Genomic DNA, 22667 nt, shown 5'->3' with positions numbered 1-22667 from the left:
AATACTATCGTCAGTCAGATTGTCACTCAAAACTTTCAATGTCATTTTACACATCACTCAAGATCAACAGTCTAGGTGTCTGTCCAAACCTCAGTCATATGTCACTCAATACTTCAGTCTATTCTAACTAAAAAAACGACTAATTCATAAGTGTCTGGTCAACCGAAAGTCATATTGTCACTCAAATTTAGTCATACCACTCACTCTAAATCAACAGTTCATATTGTCACCCACACTCTACGGTCATATTCTACAATAAAGACCTTAATCATAAGGCTGTTCAAAACCGTCAGTTCATATTGTCACTCAAACTGTCAGTCTTATTCTAACTAAAAAAGCTAATCATTAGTGTTCGTCAAACCGATCATATGTCACTGCAATTTCGTTCATACACTCACCAAATCAACAGTTTATATGTCACTCAATACTATCAGTCTTATCCATTAACTAAAAGCTTAATTCATTAGGTCTGTCAAAACCGTCAGTCATCATTGTACACTCAAAACTCTCAATCATACACTCACTCAAAACATCAAACATCATTATTGTCAGTTCACAACTGTAACAGTCATATTGTCACTCAAACACTGTCAGTCTTATTCTAACTTAAAACCGTAAAGTCATAAGAGGCTGTCCAAACGTCAGATCATATTGTCACTCAAACGTCCAGTCTTATACCTAACTAAAAGCTAATTCATTAGTGATCTGAACCGGTCATGTCCTATTGTCACTCCAAACTGTCAGGTCTTATTCTAACTAAAAACTAATTCATTAGTGTCTTTCAACCGAAGTTCATATTGTCACTCAAATGTCAGTCTTATTCTAAACTAAAAATGCTAATTCATTATGGCTGTCAAACCTGAAAGTATATGTCACTCAACATTGTCAGTCATACCACTTCCTCAAGTCAACAGTCATATTGTCACCCACACTCTCAGTAATTATGCTAAATAAAAAACCTTAAGTCACCGAGGCTGTCAAACCGTCTATCAGTATTGTCACTCAAACTGTCAGTTCTTATCCTATACTAAAAAGCGTTAATTCATAAGCTGTCATGTCAAACCGAAGTACATATTGCACTTCAAATTTGTTCAGTCAATACCTCACTCTAAATCAACAAGTCATATTGTCACCAACTCTCATGTCATATTACTAAATGTAAACACCTTAAGTCATAGAGGGCGTTCAAACCGTAGTTCATTATTGTCACTCAAAACTGTCTAATCTATATCCTAACTAAAAGCTAATTCATGAGTTGTCTGTCAAACGTAATTACATATTGTCACTCAAATTTGTCACAGTACATACACTCACTTCAAATCAACATGTCATATGTCACGCCACACATTCTCAAGTCATATTCTAAATAAAAACTTGAAAGTCATAGCTTCAAACCGTCAGTCATAATGTCCACTCAAAACTGTCAGGCTTCTTCAACTTAGAAAGCTAATTCATAGTGTCTGTCAAACCGAAGTCATATTTGTCACTCAATTGTCATTTCATTACACTCACTCAAATCAACAAGTCATTATTGTCACCAGTCACCTCAGTCATATTCTAAATAAAAACCTTAAGTCATAGGGCTTTCAAACCGTCAGTCATAATTTGTCACTCAAACTTCAGTCTTATGTCTAACTAAAAACTTAATTCATAATGTCGTGTCAAACCGAAAGTCAATGTTGATTCATGGTCATCAAATAACTCAGTCTCACTAATCAAACTCAGTTTATATTGTCACTCGAAACTTCAGTTCTTATTCTAACTAAAAGCTATAATTACATTAGTGTCTTGTACAACCGAAGTTCATATTGTCACCAAATTCTGTCAGTCAACTTAGAGCACTCACTCAAAAGTCAACAGTCATTATTGTTCACCCCACACATCAGTCTTATCCTAACTAAAAAGGCTAATCATAGGTCGATCAACACGTCAGTCAGATGTCACTCCCAAACTCTCATCTACAGCTCACTTCAAAATCAACCAGATACATCATGTCAGTCAAACTAAGCAGTCATATATGTGTCACTCCAAACTGTCAGTCACTATATATCTAACTAAACCGACAGTCATACAAGATGCGTGTCCAAAAACCGTCAGATTCATTATTGTCACTCAACTGCATCTGTATCCTAACTAAAAAAGCTAATTTCATAGTAGGTACTGTCAAACCTGTCATCATATGTCACATCAAATGTCTAGTCTATTCTAACTAAAAAGTCTAAATTTCATAGTTGTTCTGTCAATACCGAAGTCCATATTGTCATCAAAATCTGTCAGTCATACACTCACTCAAATCAAACAGTCATATTTTCACCCCACACTCTCATTCATATTCTAAATTTTAGTAAACCTTTAAGTCATAGAGGCTGTCAAACCGCTCAGTACACTACTGTGTCACTCCAAAACATGTCATGTCTTATCTAATCTTATAAACTAATTCATGATGTCTGTCCAACGATCATGTCAGATTATCACTCAAAACTTCAATTCATACATCTCACTCAAATCACCATCATATTGTCAGTACAAACTGTCATCATTATTGTCACTCAACTCAGTTTATTCTAACTAGAACCGTAAGTCATATGAGGCTTCAAAACCGTCCAGTCATAATTGTCACTCAAACTGTCGTCTTTATTCTAATATACGAAAAAGCTATTCATAGTGTCGTGCAAACTCCAGTCATAATGTCAGCTCAAACTGTGTCAGTCTTATTAACTTAAAATTAGCTAATTCAAGTGTGTCTGTCAACCAAGTCATATTGTACTCAATTTGATCAGTCATCACTCACTCAACAATCCAACCAGTCATATGTCACCCACTCCTCTTCAGTCGATAATTCTAAAATTAAAAACCTTTAACGTCTAGAGGGGCTGGTCAAAACCGTCAGTCATATTGTCACTCCAAAACTTCAGTTGATTGCTAACTAAAGCGTAATTCATTAGTGTCTGTCAATACGCGAAGTAATATTGCACTCAAATTGTACAGGTCATTACATCTCACTGCAAATCAAACAGTGATATGTCACCTCACACCTATTATCTAAATACAAACCTTAAGTCATAGAGGCTGTCAAACCGCATCCATATTGTCACTCAAACTGTCGTCTTATTTAACTAACTAATTATCATTATAGTGTGCTGTCAAAACCAAGTCATATTTGCATCGTCAATTGTCAGTCATACATCTCACTCATAATTCAACAGTTCATATAGTCACTCAAAACTGTCAGTCTTATTCTCACAAAACCATCAGTCCATATTAATTCTTCTAAAAATATGAGTCATATTGATCACTCAAAACTGTCAGTTTTGATGGTCTACTAAAACCCTAAAGTCCATAGTGTTCTTGTCAAACCGTCATCATATTGTCACTCAAACTGTCAGTCTTATTCTAACTAAAAAGACTTAATCTAGTGGGTCTGTCAAACGAAGTCTTATTTGTATCAATGTTGTCAGTCATACACTCATCCAATTATTCTATATTGTCACCCACACTTCTCAGCTATTCTAAAAAACCTCTTTAATCATAGAGGCTGTCAAACCGTCGTCTTATGTCCTCAAACTGTCAGTTCTTTATTCTAACTAAAAAGCTTAATTCATAGTGGTCTGTCATCCTGATCATATATTTCTCAAAACTGTCATGTCTTATTCTAACTAAAAAGCGTAATTCATAGTGTCTGGCAAACCGAATCATATTGCACTCGAAATGTCAGTCATAATTCATCCTCAATATCAACAGTCATTATTTGTTATCCCACACTCTCAGTCAGTATTTCTAAATAAACCTTAAGTCATAGAGGCTGTATACTAGTATATGTTATCACGTCAAACTCTCAAATTCATTACCACTTACACTCAAATCAACAGTCAATAATTGTCAGTTCAAACTGTCAGATTTCATTATTGTTCACTCAAGACTGTCAGTCTATCTAATAACTCTGTAATGTCATAGGGTCTAGTCAGTTATGATCATATGATTTCACGTCAAGAACTGGTCAAGTCTTATCTAACTATAAGCTAAATTCTAGTGTCTTGTCAACATCCGTCAGTCATATTTGTCACCTCAAACTTTCAGTCTTATTCTAAACTAAAAGCTAATTCAGTAAGTGGGTTCTGTCTTGAAACGCGAATAGTATATGTCACATCATTATCAGTCATACAATCACTCAATCATCGAGACATCATTGTCACCCACACTCTCAGCATATTCAAAATAAAACCTTAAGTCACTAGAGCTGAAACTTCAAACCGTCAGTCATTTGTCACTCAAACTGTCAGTTCTATATTCTAAACTAAAAAGCTATTCATAGTGTCTGTCAAACCGAAGTCATATTGTCACTTCAAAACTGTCAGTCTTATCCTAATAAAAAGCTAAATTCATAGTGTCTGTCAAACCGAAGTCATATTGTCACTCAAATTGTCAGTCATTACACTCACTCAAATCAACAGTCATTATTGTCACCCACACTTCTCAGTCATATTCTAAATAAACCTTAAATCATAGAGGCTTGTCAAACCGTCAGTCTATTGTCACTCACAAACTGTCAGTCTATTCTAACTAAAAAGCTAATTCATAGTGTCTGTCAAACCGAAAGTCATCAATTGTCACTCAAATTGTCATCATACACTCACTCAAGACATAACACAGTCAGTATGGCACCACACACTCGTCAGTCATATTCTAAAATAAAAACCTTAAGTCATTAAGGTCTGTCAAACCGTCAGTTCATATTGTCACTCAAACTGTCAGTCTTATTCTAACTAAAAAGCTAATTCATAGTGTCTGTCAAACCGAAGTTCATTTGTCACTCAAATTGTCAGTCATACACTCACTCAAATCAACAGTCATATTGGTCACCCACACTCTCAGTCATAATTCTAAATAAACCTTAAAGTCAAGAGGCTGTCAAACACGGTCAGTCTATATTGTCACTCAAACTGTCAGTCTTATTCAACTAAAAAGCTAATTCATAGTGTCTGTCAAACCGAAGTCATATTGTCACTCAAACTGTCAGGTCTTATTCTAACTAAAAAAGCTAATTCATAGTGTCTGTCAAACCGAAGTCATATTGTCACTCAAATTGTCATCATACACTTCACTCAAATCAACAGTCATATTGTCACCCACACTCTCAGTCATATTCTAAATAAAACCTTAAGCCATAGAGGCTGTCAAACCGTCAGTCATATTGTCACTCAAACTACAGTCTTATTCTAACTAAAAAGCTAATCATAGTGTCTGCAACCGAATCATATTGTCACTCAAATTGTCAGTCATACACTCACTCAAATAACAGTTATATTGTGCACTCAAACTGTCAGTCGTTATCCTAACCTAACTAATTCTATAGTGTCTGTCAAACCTCAGTCATATTGTCACTCAAACTCTCAATCCACACCTCACTCAAATCAACAGTCATATTGTTCAGTCAAACTGTCAGTGCATATTGAACTCAAACTGTCAGTGCTTATTCTAACAAAAACCGTAAAGTCATGAGAGGCTGTCAAACCGTCAGTCATATTGTCACTCAACTGTCAGTCTTATTACTAACTAAAAGCTAATTCATAGTGTCTTTCAAACCGTCGTCATATTTCACCTCAACTGTCAGTCTTATCCTAACTAAAAAGCTAATTATAGTGTCTGTCAAACCGAAGTCATGATTGCTCACTCAAATTCGTCAGTCATACTCTCACATCAAATTCATAACAGTCAGATATGTCACCCACACTCGTCAGTCATATCTACATACTAAACTTAATTCATAGTTTAACTCTCAAACGTCCAGTCATATTTGTCACTCAAACTATCAGTCTTATATCTAAACTAAAAACTAATTATACCTGTCTGTCAAACCGAATCATATTGTCACTCAAATTGTCATGTCATACACTCACTCAAGATCAACAGTATATTGTCACTCAAACTATCAGTCTTATCTAACTAAAAGTAATTCATGAGTGCTGTCAAACGGTCACTCAATTTGTCACTCAAACTCTCATCATACCTCACTCAAATCAACAGTCACATTGTCTAGTCAAAACTGTCAGTCATATTGTCACTCAAACTGTCAGTCTTATTCTAACTAAAAACTCGATAAGTCAAGAGGCTTGTCAAACCGTAGTCATATTGGTTCACTCAAAGACTGCAGTCTTATTCTAACTAAAAAAGCTTATTCATAGTGGCTGTTCAAACCGTGTCATCATATTGTCACTTCAAACTGTCAGTCTTATCCTAACTAAAAAGCTAATTCATAGTGTCTGTCAAACCGAAGTCATATTGTCACTCAATTGTCAGTCATACACATCACTCAAATCAACAGTCATATTGTCACCCACACTCTCAGTCATATTCTAAATAAAACCTTAAGTATAGAGGCTGTCAAACCGTCAGTCATATTGTCACTCAAACTGTCAGTCTTATTCTAACTAAAAAAGCTAATTCATGTGTCTGTCAAACCGACAGTCATTATGTCACTCAAATTGTCAGTCATACACTCACTCAAATCAAACAGTCAATATGTCACCCACACTCTCAGTCATATTCTTAATAAAAACCTTAAAGTCATAGAGCTGTCCAAACCGTCAGTCATATTGTCACTCAAACTATGTAGCTCTATTCTAACTAAAAACTAATTCATAGTGTCTGTCAAACCGAAGTCATATTGTCACTCAAATTGTCAGTCATACACTCACTCAATAACAGTCATATTGTCACCCACACTCTCAGCATATATTACTAAATAAAACCTTAAGTCATAGAGGCCTGGTCCAAACCGTCATGTCATATTGTCATTCAAACTGTTCAGTCTTCTTCTAACTAAAACGTTAAGTCATAGTGTCCTGTCAAACCGTCGGCATCATTGCGACTTCAAAACTATCAGTCTTATGTCTAACTAAAAAGCTAATTCATAGTGTCTGTCAAACCGAAGTCATCATTGTCACTCAAATTGTCATCATACACTCACTCAAATTCACACAGTCATATTGTCACCACACACTCTCAGTCTATTCTAAATAAAACCTTAAGTTCATAGAGGGCTGTCAAACCGTCAGTCATATTGTACACTCAAACTGTCAGTCTTATTCTAACTAAAACCGCTAAGCATAGGTGTCTGTCAAAACCGTATCAATTGTCACTCAATGTCAGTCATCGTATAAAAGCTAATTCCAGTGTTGTCACGAAGTTCTGGTCATATTTCTGCCATAACGTCATAAACAAAGTCTAATTGTCACACTTCAGGTGATTCTAATACTTAACGTTCATATGTATAGTGTAACTACTCAATCAGAGTCAATTATCCCAGCCTTAGTTCTACAAATAAAACTTGGTCAAGCGTCAAACCGTAGTCAATTGCTAAATCTTAGTATTCTAAACTAAAGTCAAAGCTAATTCATAGTGTCCTGTCAAATCCGTCGCATCATATGTCCACTCAAACTCTCAATCAGTACACTCACTCACACAATCAATGTCAGTCAAACGTCAGTTCATAATTGTTCACATATGACCTCCATGTCAGTGTTATATCTAACTAAAAACCGTAAGTCATAGAGGCTGTGCAGAACGAGTCAGTCATATTGTCTCTCAAACTTAGCAGTCTTATCCTAACTAAAAAGCTAATTCATAGTGTCTGTCAAACCTCAGCGCATGCATATTGTCACTCAAACGTCAGTCCTTATTCCTAATAAATAAGCTCGATATCATAGCTGTCTGGGGCAAACCGAAGTCATATTGTTCACTCAAATTGCAGTCATACACCTCACTCAAAATCAACAGTCATATTGTCACCCACACTCTCATCTATTATTCTAAAATAAACCTTAATCATAGAGGCTGTTCAAACCGTCAGTCATATTGTCATTCAAACTGTCAGTCTTTATTCTAAATAAAAAGCTAATTCATAGTGTCTGTCAAACCGTCAGTCATATTGGCACTCAAACTGTTCAGTCTATATTCCTAACTTAAAAAGCTAGATTCATATGTTGTCTGTCAACTACAATCTATTGTCACTCAAATTTTCCGCATCTCCCCTCAATATAATATTATGAGGTGTGATAAAATGTAACGAGATTAGCAAAGAATAAGAGAGAAAAAAGGAAGAAAAAAGAATATAGAAAAAAGAAACTGAAGACAAACAACGAAAATAAAGGAACTAACAACAGAAAGTGACTAAGACGGGAAATCAAATTCATCCCATCTAAGGAAAACGAGGTAATTACGGTGTAGTTATTTAAAAGTGTTGTTTGTTGTTTTTTGGGCGGTAAGGGTGGTGTCTTGTGGGAAGAAAGGGATGTTGGGAAAAGGTTGGGGTGGAATGGGGGGTAAAGGTAGCTGAGGGTGGTGGGAGGGTGGGTGGGAGGGGGTTTGGGGTGGGTGGGTGTGGAGGGTATGGGAGGGTGTCGGGGCGGGGCACTAGTGGTGGAGGGGGTTAGGGTGGGATTAAAATTAGGTTGGGAAGGGGGGGGAGGGGGGTGGCGACTGAGGCGGGAAAAGGCAGAGGGGATTGGACGGTCGTGGGGGGGGAGTGTGCAGCTCTGAAGGATCAACAGTCATACGTTGTCACCCACACTCTCAGTCATTATTCTCAGTAATAATAACTTAAGTCGATAGAGGCTGTCAAAACCGGTCAGTCAGTATTGTCACTCAAAACTGTCAGTCTCTATACCTAAACTAAATAAGCAATAATTCATAGTGCTGTCAAACGTCATGTCATATTGTACATCAAATGTCCAGTCATACACTCACTCAAATCAACAGTCATATATGTCACTCAAACTGTCAGTCTGTATTCTCACTAAAACCCAGTCAGTCATTACACTCTCTTAAACTATGAGTCTATTGTCACCAAACTATCAGTCCTTATTCTCACTAAAAAACTCAGTCTGTTGGCAGTCAAACTGTCGAGTCATTTCACTCACTCAAATCAACAGTCATATGTGTCACTCAAACCTATCAGCTTCTTATTCTCACTAAACCATCAGTCATCACACTCTCTTTAAACTATGAGTCATATTGTCACCAAACATCTCAAATCATTATCTAAAATATAACGTAATCAAGAGGCTGTCAAAACCGGTCAGTCATGATTGTCATCCAACTATTCGAGTCCTTATTTTCTCACTAAAACCGTATGCATAGTGTCTAGTTCAAACCGAGAGTCATATTGTCACTCAAAATTGTCGAGTCATAACAAACTCTACTCAAATCAAAACAGTCATATTGGTCACTCCAAAACTCTAAGTCATATTGTCAGTCAAACTTGTGAGTTCACTATTCTCTCTCAAACCTTGAGTTATACTGACAAACCAAACCCTCATTCAAAATGTCACTCAAAATGATCAGTGTATTTAACTCCTCAGACACATTTTCAAACGTTTCAGCTTATTGTCAGCCAGGATACTCAGTTATAGAGTCACTTTTGGTCACTAATGGATTCAGTCTATAGATTACTAACATACATTCGCGTCCAATAATGCTATCAGCCAGTTAATTCCGTACATGTTTTTAACTGTGTAAGTCATCCCTATTATGAAATAATTATGTCAAAATAGTGTCAATTGCACAATGATGCCAGATATTATCGTTTAATATTGAAATATTGTAATAGATAATAGAATTTTTATTCATACTGAGATAATTTAAGTATTGATTATGCGAATACTGGCACAATTGATGTGCAGTATTATCTTTAATATTAATATGTAATATGCAATGTTATATTCTAATTTGAAATGCTTCCTTATAACCATCAGTGATCTTCTTCTCACTGATCTGCCTTTTATGGCCAGCATTTTGTATTTTAAATCTCTTCTTATGAACCTTTAGGGATGTCAATGCTTTGTCCTTCTTTCGAAAGCCAGATATGGCTCCATTGTTAATTCTTAAGGGATTGACACAAAAGTCGTGTAGAATGTTCAAGTAGCTTAGTCATTGATCTGGAAGTTGATGAGAACATCTGACGTCTTTTAGATTATCTTATTCTCATATATTTGAAAAATGATTGATCTATTTCATATTTAAGAGAATCCTAAAAAGGTCTCAGCTATTATCAAAGCGATTAATAAATTAGATTTTTAATAGCATTTTGGTAAATTATTCTATATTTACGTTAGCAATAGTCTGAAAAAGTATCATAGAACATTAGGTACTTAATGGTCTCTAAGAGTTAAGTATGCCGAGTACGCACAAGAATTATGCTACATGTATGGTGTAAAAGTAGATTTTATTGTCAGGAAAAATGTTCCAAATAGATATATTATAGTTAGGTAAAGTTCTAAGGATTCGCGTGGGAAAACCGTACGACGTTCTGGGACGGGGAAGTTAACTAACATCCTTAACGGTTTGGTTATGATAACCTCTCGATACTAAAGTCCTTATGTGTGCGAGGCGCATAGTTGGCTATCGTGTCCTCTCTCTCTCTCTCAACTGGTTCCTGCCTCTTGCTTTCGAAGAACGTTCGAACGCTATGGGGTGGGCAAGTAATCTTCTACCTCTCTAATTCTCTCTCTCCTCATAACCTGCTCTAACTCATATGCATTATTATTCTTCACGGGTGTGATGACTCTTCCTCTCCTCATACTGCGTCTGCAAAGTCAGTCACTAATGGTACGTGCATATCTACTCTAGTACATAACTCTAAGATATACAATGGTGTTGTCTATGTCAGATGACTCCCTGTGTCATCCTTTGTGCACTCAGAGCTGAGGTATGGCAGTGTCTGTGATTCTAATTAAAAAGCTAGATTGCACGTGCTTTGTTTTGGCTCTAGGATTAGCCTAGTTCCATATTGCTGTTTCGATGACATATAGCTTGTCCTCTACATTCAACTTTTAACATTTAATACAACTTACACAGGTGTCAGTTATTGTCACCCAACAAATAGTGCTAGTGTAGGCAGCTTTAGTATACTTTCTTTACCAAAATATATGTGAAAAAGACCGTATGTGGAGAGAGTGCCTAATAGCAAGAACTTATATCAATAATGAATCTGTGCTCGTGAATTCATAATTGTCGTATAAAACCAATATTGATATGAATCACAAAGACTAACAATCTCATGTGGAAAGGGAGAACACACATATAGTGAATAGATGTGAGTAATGCTGTACAGGAACTATGTCGGATTGCTATCACACACAAATAACAGAAACTCATACAATATGATTATATACAAGAGAATGTGCGATGAGATGAGTTAATGAAAGTGAGAAAAGGAGGGGGAAGAGGATGTCATAAAACATTGATAAATATTAAAAAGAAATATAAATTGTCTGAGTAATGATAGATGTGAAAAGAAAGTGGAATATAATAAATCATCTATATAATAAGAAAAAGATGAGAAGTTCATAAATTAATGATAAATATTAAAAGAAATAGAATTATCTAAAATAATGATAAACATGAGTTGAGATTAATTCCATAATAACAATATAAAATGTGAAACAAAAGAAAATATCAAAATTGCAATGAAAAACATTAAAAAGATAAAGAAATCCAATGAAATAGTGATAAATATGAAAGAAAAGAGAATCCGCTTAAAACAATAATAAATATGAAAGAAAAGAGAAAGCGTTACTAGTGATATTTGCACCAATTGAACTAAAGACTTGACTGATATCAATTGAATTCGTTTGGAATGCAGTAATTAGTGGAGTTGTATTAATCTATAAAGAATTCATAAAATGAAGAAAAATTGAAGGAATGGGATTTTCGAAAACAATGAAAAATTTGAAATCAAAGTGAATCTGATATGGAATGAGATATGATATAAGTTGATTAAGATATTAATAATCAGAGATGGGTCAATGAAATAATGGAATGTAAATAAGGATCAATTGAAATAAAGTGAACTCCAATGTAATTAAATTGATGAATGCAATGGCTATGGAATAATAATTATGAATAGAATTAGTAGATTAGATGAGGCATTTCATGAAGCAAAAAATAACATAAAATGAAAGAAATTACATTAAACAATGATAGACTTGAGATGAAAGAAAATATGACATCGTCGACATCTACTCCCTTCGAAAGTAAAGTTGAGGAGCAACATCAAAAGTTTCCAGTAATAGAAGCAGTCTGCGATTGAATCAGAACTTGTCCGAAATGTAATTATGATATAGGTGTCATAGTAAGAAATGTGATAGTCTAATGCATGTTGATAAGATTATCACAATCTGCTTACCATCTTGAATCATTTGAAATAAAGATGTGTTGTTTCCCCCTTGGACGGCATATTTTGAGAATCACTGAATAGTAAGCACCTTTATAAGGTATAGAGATTGAAGCAACGTTTTGATCCATATTGAATGCGCAGTCTAGTGGACTCAAGTTGTCAATTTTCTGTGTTATATCTAGATCTGGGAATTTGCTCTTGAGATCATCAACTTTGTCCCATGCAAATATAGTATAGAAGGTGAATCTATTGAATAAATGTTGAGAACTTCTTCTCTCTTATTGAAGAGAGAGAATTAGGAAAATGGTAACCTCTATGAGGTATGGTAATGTAGCTAATCATCGAGGCAATTTGTGGACGGTGTGTATGAGAATTCATTCGAATAATTGTTGATAAAAATCTGTGAATAACTTGAGATCTTTGACACGGAATTTGGGAAGCAATGTCGATCAAGCGAAATGCTAAATCAGCAGATATTATTGTGTTTTTAATGAGATTTTTGAATTGTGATGAAGAAATGAAATATTTGGTGTAAGTGTCGATAATGTAAGTCTGTGATGCGCTGATCGGGTATTCGTAACACTGTATGATGGCTGAATGTTGTTATAGTTCTATAATGTGTTCTATAATATGTTCTTCTGATGACAAAATAGAAAGAGCCAACATCGATGTTTTGTTTAAAAAAAGTGCAATATGATCGTTAAAATCTATCAAATTTATATTCTATAATTAAAGTGTACTATATAAATAACTAAATGTATATGATTTAAATGTGCTTTACAGAGTCTTATCTCTCATAATTGAATCTGTTATATAGATATTATTGAAGTCCCTTAAAACGAAAATTTATTTAATGTTGAAGAGTAAAGCTTCTTGAGATTGATTTCCTATAAGTAATTGAAAAACAATTGTATTTTAAAAAAAATAATAAGAATACTGTCTGATATATTGTAAAATTATATGTTTTGAATTACATCATGTTTATGAAACACACCAATTCGAAAATTTATCGAAAGCAATTGTTAATAAGGTTTCGTTTTGCGAAAAAAAACGTACAATACGCCATTTCGCTAAAAAACATTTAGCTTAGCAATTTCGACCTTTGACTCCACTCAAGACGTCACTTTTTTTAATTTTGCGGTCTCATATTTTTGGAAAATCTTTATGAATATTATATATAAAAGTCTCTTAATATCGTTATATTTCATATTTTTTATCGATTTTTAAAGTTTTTGCGAAAGTATTTCAATTATTTTTGCTATTTTGGTCGGGTAAATGTCAGATTTGCGACATTTTCTGATATGATATTCAGATTCTACGTTGATAATAATGCTTATAAACCTCTTTGCTATTTGTAGTCAAAATTGCTAAAACCGATAGCAAAAAATATCTCGCATATCAAAATTGAGATATTGAGTGAATTATGCATTATAGAGATTAAAAAATGGTTTGTTTAAAAACATCTCATCAGTTTCAGCTAATTCAAAAATCTTTACTATCTTATTCGATTAAAATGAAAAGGGAATAGTTTCATTATGCTTTAAATGACAGCCTTATAATATAATCATAGTTTTCGCTCAATATGCAGCATTTTTTTTCGAAATCTATGGTCAATATCCTAAATACTGATTGCTTTGCATTCATATCTCTTACATTTTCTATACCCACTCACTATTCATTGCTATTCCTATCTTTTTTCATTTTTGTTGTTGTTTCTCATAATTTCTCAAAAAACATGATAACTTGATATTTGTAAATATCATACTTTATAACGTAAATAAGAACTTGACCTATTAAGAAAAGCAGTAATGAAAAGAAAATCTGAAATTCATAAAAATTACAAGTTTCTGATGACAATTAGCTTAATTAAACCAGGTACAAGATTAATAATTGTATTTTCTATCCAATTATCCATATAATATCTTATCCAGAAAAAATAACTTGATCAATAACAAATGATTTTTTAACTAGTAAATAAAGTATTTTCTTTACACACACATTGATATATCATAGTTTTTTTTTGGTTTCGCAAAACATCCAAAAAACAAATTTGCTATAAAAGTGACAATTTTTAGCAAAACGAAACCCTTAATTGTTAATTCCCGAATTTTGGAGAAAATGCTTGTTGAAGTTTAATTTTAGATAGATTAATCCCAAGAAAAAATTATCGAATTTGCGTTAAAATTCCTAAAGTTATCGTTTTTTTGACCAAGATTCTAACAAAGCAAAAAATATTATTATACATATTAAAAATATGGATATGTGGAATAATAAAAATACCCGATTTGCTTTACTTTTACACCTCTCTAAAGCTGGGGACACCGCCTATCGTTGGGAGTAGCTATAAATAGAACCACCAAGGGTATTTTTCGAACTCTGGTGTAGTGTAGTGGAAACATCTGACATAATGATTCTTAATGCTAAGGTTTGATTCTGATTTAGCCATTTTTTTCTTTTTTGGATCATGAATTTTTTTTGGTCACTATAAGATTTGTTTCATGTTCTAAATCTGCTGCATATGTAATCTATTTTTATTTACCTATTTTTTAAAAATCTATTGGATTGCCAAATTTGAATATATTTAAAATCATAAAATCCAAAAAAAACTATAAATATATGTTTTTATCGCATATGCCGAATTACTCAATATCGAAGTTACTTAGATCATGAATCAATATCCAATTTTTATATCTTTAAAAAGCTAATTCATAGTGTCTGTCAAACCGTCAGTCATATTGTCACTCAAACTCTCAATCATACACTCACTCAAATCAACAGTCATATTGTCAGTCAAACTGTCAGTCATATTGTCACTCAAACTGTCAGTCTTATTCTAACTAAAACCGTAAGTCATAGAGGCTGTCAAACCGTCAGTCATATTGTCACTCAAACTATCAGTCTTATCCTAACTAAAAAGCTAATTCATAGTGTCTGTCAAACCGTCAGTCATATTGTCACTCAAACTGTCAGTCTTATTCTAACTAAAAAGCTAATTCATAGTGTCTGTCAAACCGAAGTCATATTGTCACTCAAATTGTCAGTCATACACTCACTCAAATCAACAGTCATATTGTCACCCACACTCTCAGTCATATTCTAAATAAAACCTTAAGTCATAGAGGCTGTCAAACCGTCAGTCATATTGTCACTCAAACTGTCAGTCTTATTCTAACTAAAAAGCTAATTCATAGTGTCTGTCAAACCGTCAGTCATATTGTCACTCAAACTGTCAGTCTTATTCTAACTAAAAAGCTAATTCATAGTGTCTGTCAAACCGAAGTCATATTGTCACTCAAATTGTCAGTCATACACTCACTCAAATCAACAGTCATATTGTCACCCACACTCTCAGTCATATTCTAAATAAAACCTTAAGTCATAGAGGCTGTCAAACCGTCAGTCATATTGTCACTCAAACTGTCAGTCTTATTCTAACTAAAAAGCTAATTCATAGTGTCTGTCAAACCGTCAGTCATATTGTCACTCAAATTGTCAGTCATACACTCACTCAAATCAACAGTCATATTGTCACTCAAACTGTCAGTCTTATTCTCACTAAAACCATCAGTCATACACTCTCTTAAACTATGAGTCATATTGTCACCCAAACTATCAGTCTTATTCTCACTAAAACCGTCAGTCATATTGTCAGTCAAACTGTCAGTCATTCACTCACTCAAATCAACAGTCATATTGTCACTCAAACTATCAGTCTTATTCTCACTAAAACCATCAGTCATACACTCTCTTAAACTATGAGTCATATTGTCACCCAAACTCTCAATCATATCAAATAAAACCAAGTCATATTGAGTCAAACCGTCAGTCATATTGTCACCAATCAGTCTTATTCTAACTAAAACCGTAATCAGTGTCTGTCAAACCGAGTCATATTCTCAGTCAACTGTAGTTCATACTATCACCAAATCAGTTGTTCATACTGTCACTCAAACTCTAAGTCATATTGTCAGTCAAACTGTGAGTCATATTCTCTCTCAAACCTTGAGTTATACTGACAACCAAACCCTCATTCAAAATGTCACTCAAACTGTCAGTTATATTCCTAGACACATTCAAACTTTCAGGCATATTGTCAGCCAGATACTCAGTTATAGAGTCACTTTTTTGTCATTAATGAATTCAGTTATAGATTCAAACATACATTCGGTCCAATATTGGATCATGCAGTTAATTCTACATTTTTTTAACTTGTAAGTCATTATTTATGAAAATATTTAAAATAGTGTAATTGCACAATGATGTGCAGTATTATCTTTAATATTAATATTGTAATATGATATTAGATTTTATCATATGAGATATTAATATTGATTTATGGATCACTGCACAATGATGTGCAGTATTATCTTTAATATTAATATTGTAATATGCAATGTTATATTCTAATTTGAATGTTCCTTTTTAACCTCATGATTTCTTCTCACTGATCTGCCTTTTTATGCAGCATTTTGTATTTAATCTCTCTTATCCTTTAGATTCTCTATGCTTTCCATCTTTCTAAACCAGATTCCATTGTTAATTCTTAAATTAACACAAATCTTAAATTTCATATTAGTCATTGATCTGAAGTTATTGAAACATCTGACGTCTTTAGATTATCTTATCTAATATTAAAATGATTGATCTATTTACATTTTTAAAATAGTCCTAAAAAGTCTCAATATTTATAAAAGCATAATAAAATTAAATTTTTTAATATCATTTTGTAAATTATTCGTTTACTTTATGGCATAGTCTTGAAAAAGTATCAAAAAACATTATCTTAATGGTCTCTAAAGAGGTTAAGTAGCATACACACAGATATGCTAATGTGGTAAAAAAAGATTTATTGCAAAAAGTCCAAAATAGTATATTTATTATCAAGATTCGCGTGGAAACGTACGAGTTTGGGACGAATAACTAACATTCTTAAACATTTAGTAATACTCTGATAAGTACAAGTCCTTAGATGCGACATATGGCTTCTTTTGTTCTAACTTACCAAATTCAAGAACTCAAGTTGGCAGTAACTCTGTACTAAACATACTCTAAGAGCTTGTCATTATTCCGTGTATGACAAATCATACTTTAATGTTTTACTCGTTGAATAAAGAATGCTTGATTTTGAAATCGAATGTTTTTGCTTAAATAGTTCCAGATTCTTGAACTAGGGACGGAATTAGAGGACACGTCTTTGCTGGTTAGTCGCGTGCTTGATGACAATATGCTACAATTATAATAAACGTACAAAAGGGACGAAAATTGAGAGCTTGTAACTTTCAACCAATAGATATGAAAAGAAAGAGATTGCCATAAAACAAAGATAAATATGATTAGTAATAGAATGTCGTAAAACAATGATTGATATGAAAAGAAAGAGATTGTCATAAAACATTGATAAATATTAAAAGAAATATAATTGTCTAAAATAATGATAGATGTGAAAAGAAAGAGAATTCCATAAAGTAATGATAAATGTGAAAAGAAAGAGGATGTCATAAAACATTGATAAATATTAAAAGAAATATAATTGTCTGAAATAATGATAGATGTGAAAAGAAAGTGGATATAATAAAATCATTATAAATAAGAAAAGAATGAGAATGTCATAAATTAATGATAAATATTAAAAGAAATAGAATTATCTAAAATAATGATAAACATGAGTTGAAGATTAATTCCATAAAACAATATAAAATGTGAAACAAAAGAAAATATCAAAATGCAATGAAAAACATAAAAAGATAAAGAATCCAATGAAATAGTGATAAATATGAAAGAAAAGAGAATCCGCTTAAACAATAATAAATATGAAAAGAAAGAGAAGGGTTACTAAGCTGATATTTGCACCATATTGAACTAAAGACTTGACGATATCAATTGAATTCGTTTGGATTGCGTAAATTAGTGGAGTTGTATTAATCTATAAAGAATTTCATAAAATGAAGAAAAATATGAAGAGAATGGGAATTTTCTAAAACAATGAAAAATTTGAAATCAAAGTGAATCTGATATAATAATGATTAATTTGAAGTGATAATGAATATAATGTAATAATGATCAATTTGAAATTAATGTGAATCCAATGTAATAATGATCAATTTGAAATCAAAGTGAATCCAATGTAATAATGATGAATGCTCTTGTATAATAATGATAAATATAATTAGATTGAGGATTTCATGAAGCAAAAATAAACATAAAATGAAAGAAAATTACATTAAACAATGATAGACTTGAGATGAAAGAAAATATGACGATCGTCGACATCTACTCCCTTCGAAAGTAAAGTTGAAGCAACATCAAAGTTTCCATAATAGAAGCAGTCTGCGATTGAATCAGGAACTTGTCCGAAATGTAATTTAAGATAGGTTGCTATGTAAAAATTGTGATAGTCTAATGCAATGTTGATAAGATTATCAAATCTCTTACCATCTTGAATCATTTGAATAAAGATGTTGTTGTTTCCCCCTTGGACGGCATATTTTTGAGAATCACTGGAATAGTAAGCACCTTTATAATATAGGTAATTGAAGCAACGTTCTGATCCATATTGAATTGCGCAGTCTAGTGGACTCAAGTTGTCAATTTTCTTGTTTATATCTAGATCTGGGAATTTGCTCTTGAGATCATCAACTTTGTCCCATGCAATATAGTATAAAGGTGAATCTATTGAATAAATGTTGAGAACTTCTTCTTCTTTCATTGAAGGAGAGAAATTAGGAAAATGGTAACCTCTATAGTATAGTAATGTAGCTAATCTCAGGCATTTTGGACTGGGTGTGTATGAGAATTCATTCGATAATTGTTGATAAAAATCTGTGAATAACTTGATATCTTTGACACGAATTTGGGAAGCAATGTCGATCAAGCGAAATGCTAAATCAGCAGATATTTTGTTTGTTTTAATGAGATTTTTGATTTGTGATGAAGAAATTGAAATATTGTTTGGCGTGACACTCCAAATAATCTTTGATGCCTGATCGGGGTATTCTAACACTGTAATGGGCTGAATGTTGTTATAGGTTCTATAATGTGTTCTATAATATGTTCTTCTGATGAACAAAATAGAAAGAGCCAACATCGATGTTTTGTTTAAAAAGTGCAATATGATCGTTAAAATCTATCAAATTATATATTCTATAATTAAAGTTGTTACTATATAAATAACTAAAATATATGATTTAAATGTGCTTTACAGATCTTATTCTCTCATAATTGAATCTGTTTAGATATTATTGAAGTCCCTTAAACGAAAATTTATTTAATGTTGAAGAGTAAAGCTTCTTGAGATTGATTTCCTATAAGTAAATTGAAAAACAATTGTATTTTAAAAAAAATATAAGAATACTGTCTGATATATTGTAAAATTATATGTTTTGAATTACATCATGTTTATGAAACACACCAATTCGAAAATTTATCGAAAGCAATTGTTAATAAGGGTTTCGTTTTGCGAAAAAAACGTACAATACGCAATTTCGCTAAAAAACATTTAGCTAGCAATTTCGACCTTTGACTCCACTCAAGACGTCACTTTTTTAATTTTGCGGTCTCATATTTTTGGAAAATCTTTATGAATATTATATAAAAAGTCTCTTTAATATCTATATTTCATATTTTTATCGATTTTTAAAGTTTTTGCGAAAAGTATTCAATTATTTTTGCTATTTGGTCGGGTAAATGTCAGATTTGCGACATTTTCTGATATGATATTCAGATTCTACGTTGATAATAATGCTTATAGAACCCTCTTGCTATTGTGTCAAAATTGCTAAACCGATAGCAAAAATATCTCGCAATATCAAAATTGAGATATTGAGTGAATTATGCATTATAGAGATTAAAAATCTGGTTTGTGAAAACATCTCATCAGTTTCTAGCTAATTCAAAAATCTTTACTATCTTATTCGATTAAAATGAAAAGGGAATAGTTTCATTATGCTTTAAATGACAGCCTTATAATATAATCATAGTTTTCGCTCAATATGCAGCATTTTTTTTCGAAATCTATGGTCAATATCCTAAATACTGATTGCTTTGCATTCATATCTCTTACATTTTCTATACCCACATCACTATTCATTGCTATTCCTATCTTTTTCATTTTTGTTTGTTTCTCATAATTTCTCAAAAAACATGATAACTTGATATTTGTAAATATCATACTTTATAACGTAAATAAGAACTTGACCTATTAAGAAAAGCAGTAATGAAAAGAAAATCTGAAATTCATAAAAATTACAAGTTTCTGATGACAATTAGCTTAATTAAACCAGGTACAAGATTATATAATTGTATTTTCTATCCAATTATCCATATAATATCTTATCCAGAAAAAATAACTTGATCAATACCAAATGATTTTTTAACTAGTAAATAAAGTATTTTCTTTACACACACATTGTATATCATAGTTTTTTTTTGGTTTCGCAAAACATCCAAAAACAAATTTGCTATAAAAGTGACAATTTTAGCAAAACGAAACCCTTAATTGTTAATTCCCGAATTTTGGAGAAAATGCTTGTGAAGTTTAATTTTAGATAGATAATCCAAGAAAAAAATTATCGAATTTGCGTAAAATTCCTAAAGTTATCGTTTTTTTGACCAAGATCTAACAAAGCAAAAATATTATTATACATATAAAAATATGGATATGTGGAATAATAAAAATACCCAGATTTGCTTTACTTTTACCACCTCTCTAAAGCTGGGGACACCGCCTATCGTTGGGAGTAGCTATTAAATAGAACCACCAAGGGTATTTTTCGAACTGCTGGTGTAGTGTAGTGGAAACATCTGACATAATGATTCGTTATGCTAAGGTTTGATTCTGATTTAGCCATTTTTTTTCTTTTTTGGATCATGAATTTTTTTTTGGGTCACTATAAGATTTGTTTCATGTTCTAAATCTGCTGCATATGTAATCTATTTTTATTTACCTATTTTTTAAAAATCTATTGGATTGCCAAATTTGAATATATTTAAAATCATAAAAATCCAAAAAAACTATAAATATATGTTTTATGCATAGTGCCGATACTCAAATATCAGATTACTTAGATCCATGAATAATATCCGAATTTTTTTTCTTAAAATTAAACTTCAAAACTTCTTCCAATCTTATTCTTAATCAATTGTAAATTTTTAAAACCATTTTTTAAAATAATTTTGCGTAAATTTTATTCTCATGTTGTTTTAATCGAAAATTGATACATTTTCAAAAAAATAATATTGACTTATGAAATTCATTTTTAAGGTGAAATAGTATTGTTTTTATTAAAGTATATGAATAATATATAAAAAATTAATGAATAATATAAGCAGATTTTTAGTTTACAAAACAAATATGAGCAATGCAATTTCAAACTTTTGCTGGCAATTTCGATATTGCTCAAGTTTGTAGTATTTGTGATACCTATAACATCGGCTTAATCAAAATTCGATTTTTCTTATGAGTTATTGAGAAAATTTGATTGCAATGAGAAGGATTTCGACGTTTTTGATAAACTAAGAGCTGAGCTTTAGGGGTTCAGTTCATTTATGGCTGTAGTTTGATGCGTAGATCTCTTTTTTATTGTAAATTCTTTCAGCATGGAGATAGAGAATGAATCTTTTGAGAACTTTATGAGTTTTTACACCCGTAAAGAGGTCCTTCGAGGAAAGATAGTCCAGACTACATGAAGATGTGGGTTAACCAAAAAAATCCGATGGTTTCCCCATATTCATGTAGATCTTCGAAAAAATGAGCACCAAAAAAGCCAAAAAAATAGGCTTTTTATTGGATTTGTACACTAGATCAATAATCTATTTAGGATCTGACACTCTTTTTAGCCAGAGATATGAGGTCCTTTCTAGGAAAACGATCTATTCATCCATAAAAAAAATGAATTATCGTTTTCCCCAGAAATTACATGGGGAGTGGTAAAAGTAAAGCAAATCTGGGTAATAGATTTCAATGTGGATGTAAAATTTTTGAAATGAAAGTATTACTTTTCAATTGCTCTATTGTAAAGGAATAATGGCTTTAGCATGTAATGTTGTCTATAATTAAACAATGTATAATATTAAATACTTTTCAGAACATAAATTGATTTAATGAAATTTGATTATACTAAATTCATTTTTATATTATGTTTTATTTTCTAGCACGTTTATTTCAATTCTTTTATATATTCAAAGTTATGCTGGTATCTGCGTTTCATGATATAAACATGATTTAATATTTATTTTTCAATGAATATTTACATTTAATAATTAATATTTACATTTAATAATTAATATTTACATTTAGCAATCATTGCATATTAGTAAATTATGGAATCATTTATCTTCATAACAACTTTTTTTCTGAATATATATCAATTATTGAAAAATTATTTTCTATAGAATTCAATTGATTAATTTATTGGATTGTCAATCTCAATATCTATTTATATTTACGATATTTTTTATTCAACAAAAAATTAAATGTTTTCAAATATTTTCTTTG

The 22667-nt window shown here is 32.0% G+C and overlaps 1 protein-coding gene across 1 annotated transcript; it reads right to left on the bottom strand.

The window, feature by feature from the left end:
• Positions 1-16933: 16933 nt before the first annotated feature.
• Positions 16934-19259, bottom strand: TVAGG3_0372840 (protein ubiquitination; the record flags this gene model as incomplete). The annotated part of the gene is made up of 1 exon (XM_001315952.1): positions 18396-19259. The coding sequence occupies one exon, from the start codon at positions 19257-19259 to the stop codon at positions 18396-18398; it is 864 nt and encodes a 287-aa protein (XP_001315987.1).
• Positions 19260-22667: the final 3408 nt, after the last annotated feature.

This window comes from Trichomonas vaginalis, chromosome V, assembly GCF_026262505.1.
Source record: "Trichomonas vaginalis G3 chromosome V, whole genome shotgun sequence".
Lineage (NCBI taxonomy): Eukaryota > Parabasalia > Trichomonadida > Trichomonadidae > Trichomonas > Trichomonas vaginalis.
Note: the sequence above shows the minus strand (reverse complement) of the source record. Positions and strands in the feature narration are given on the sequence as shown.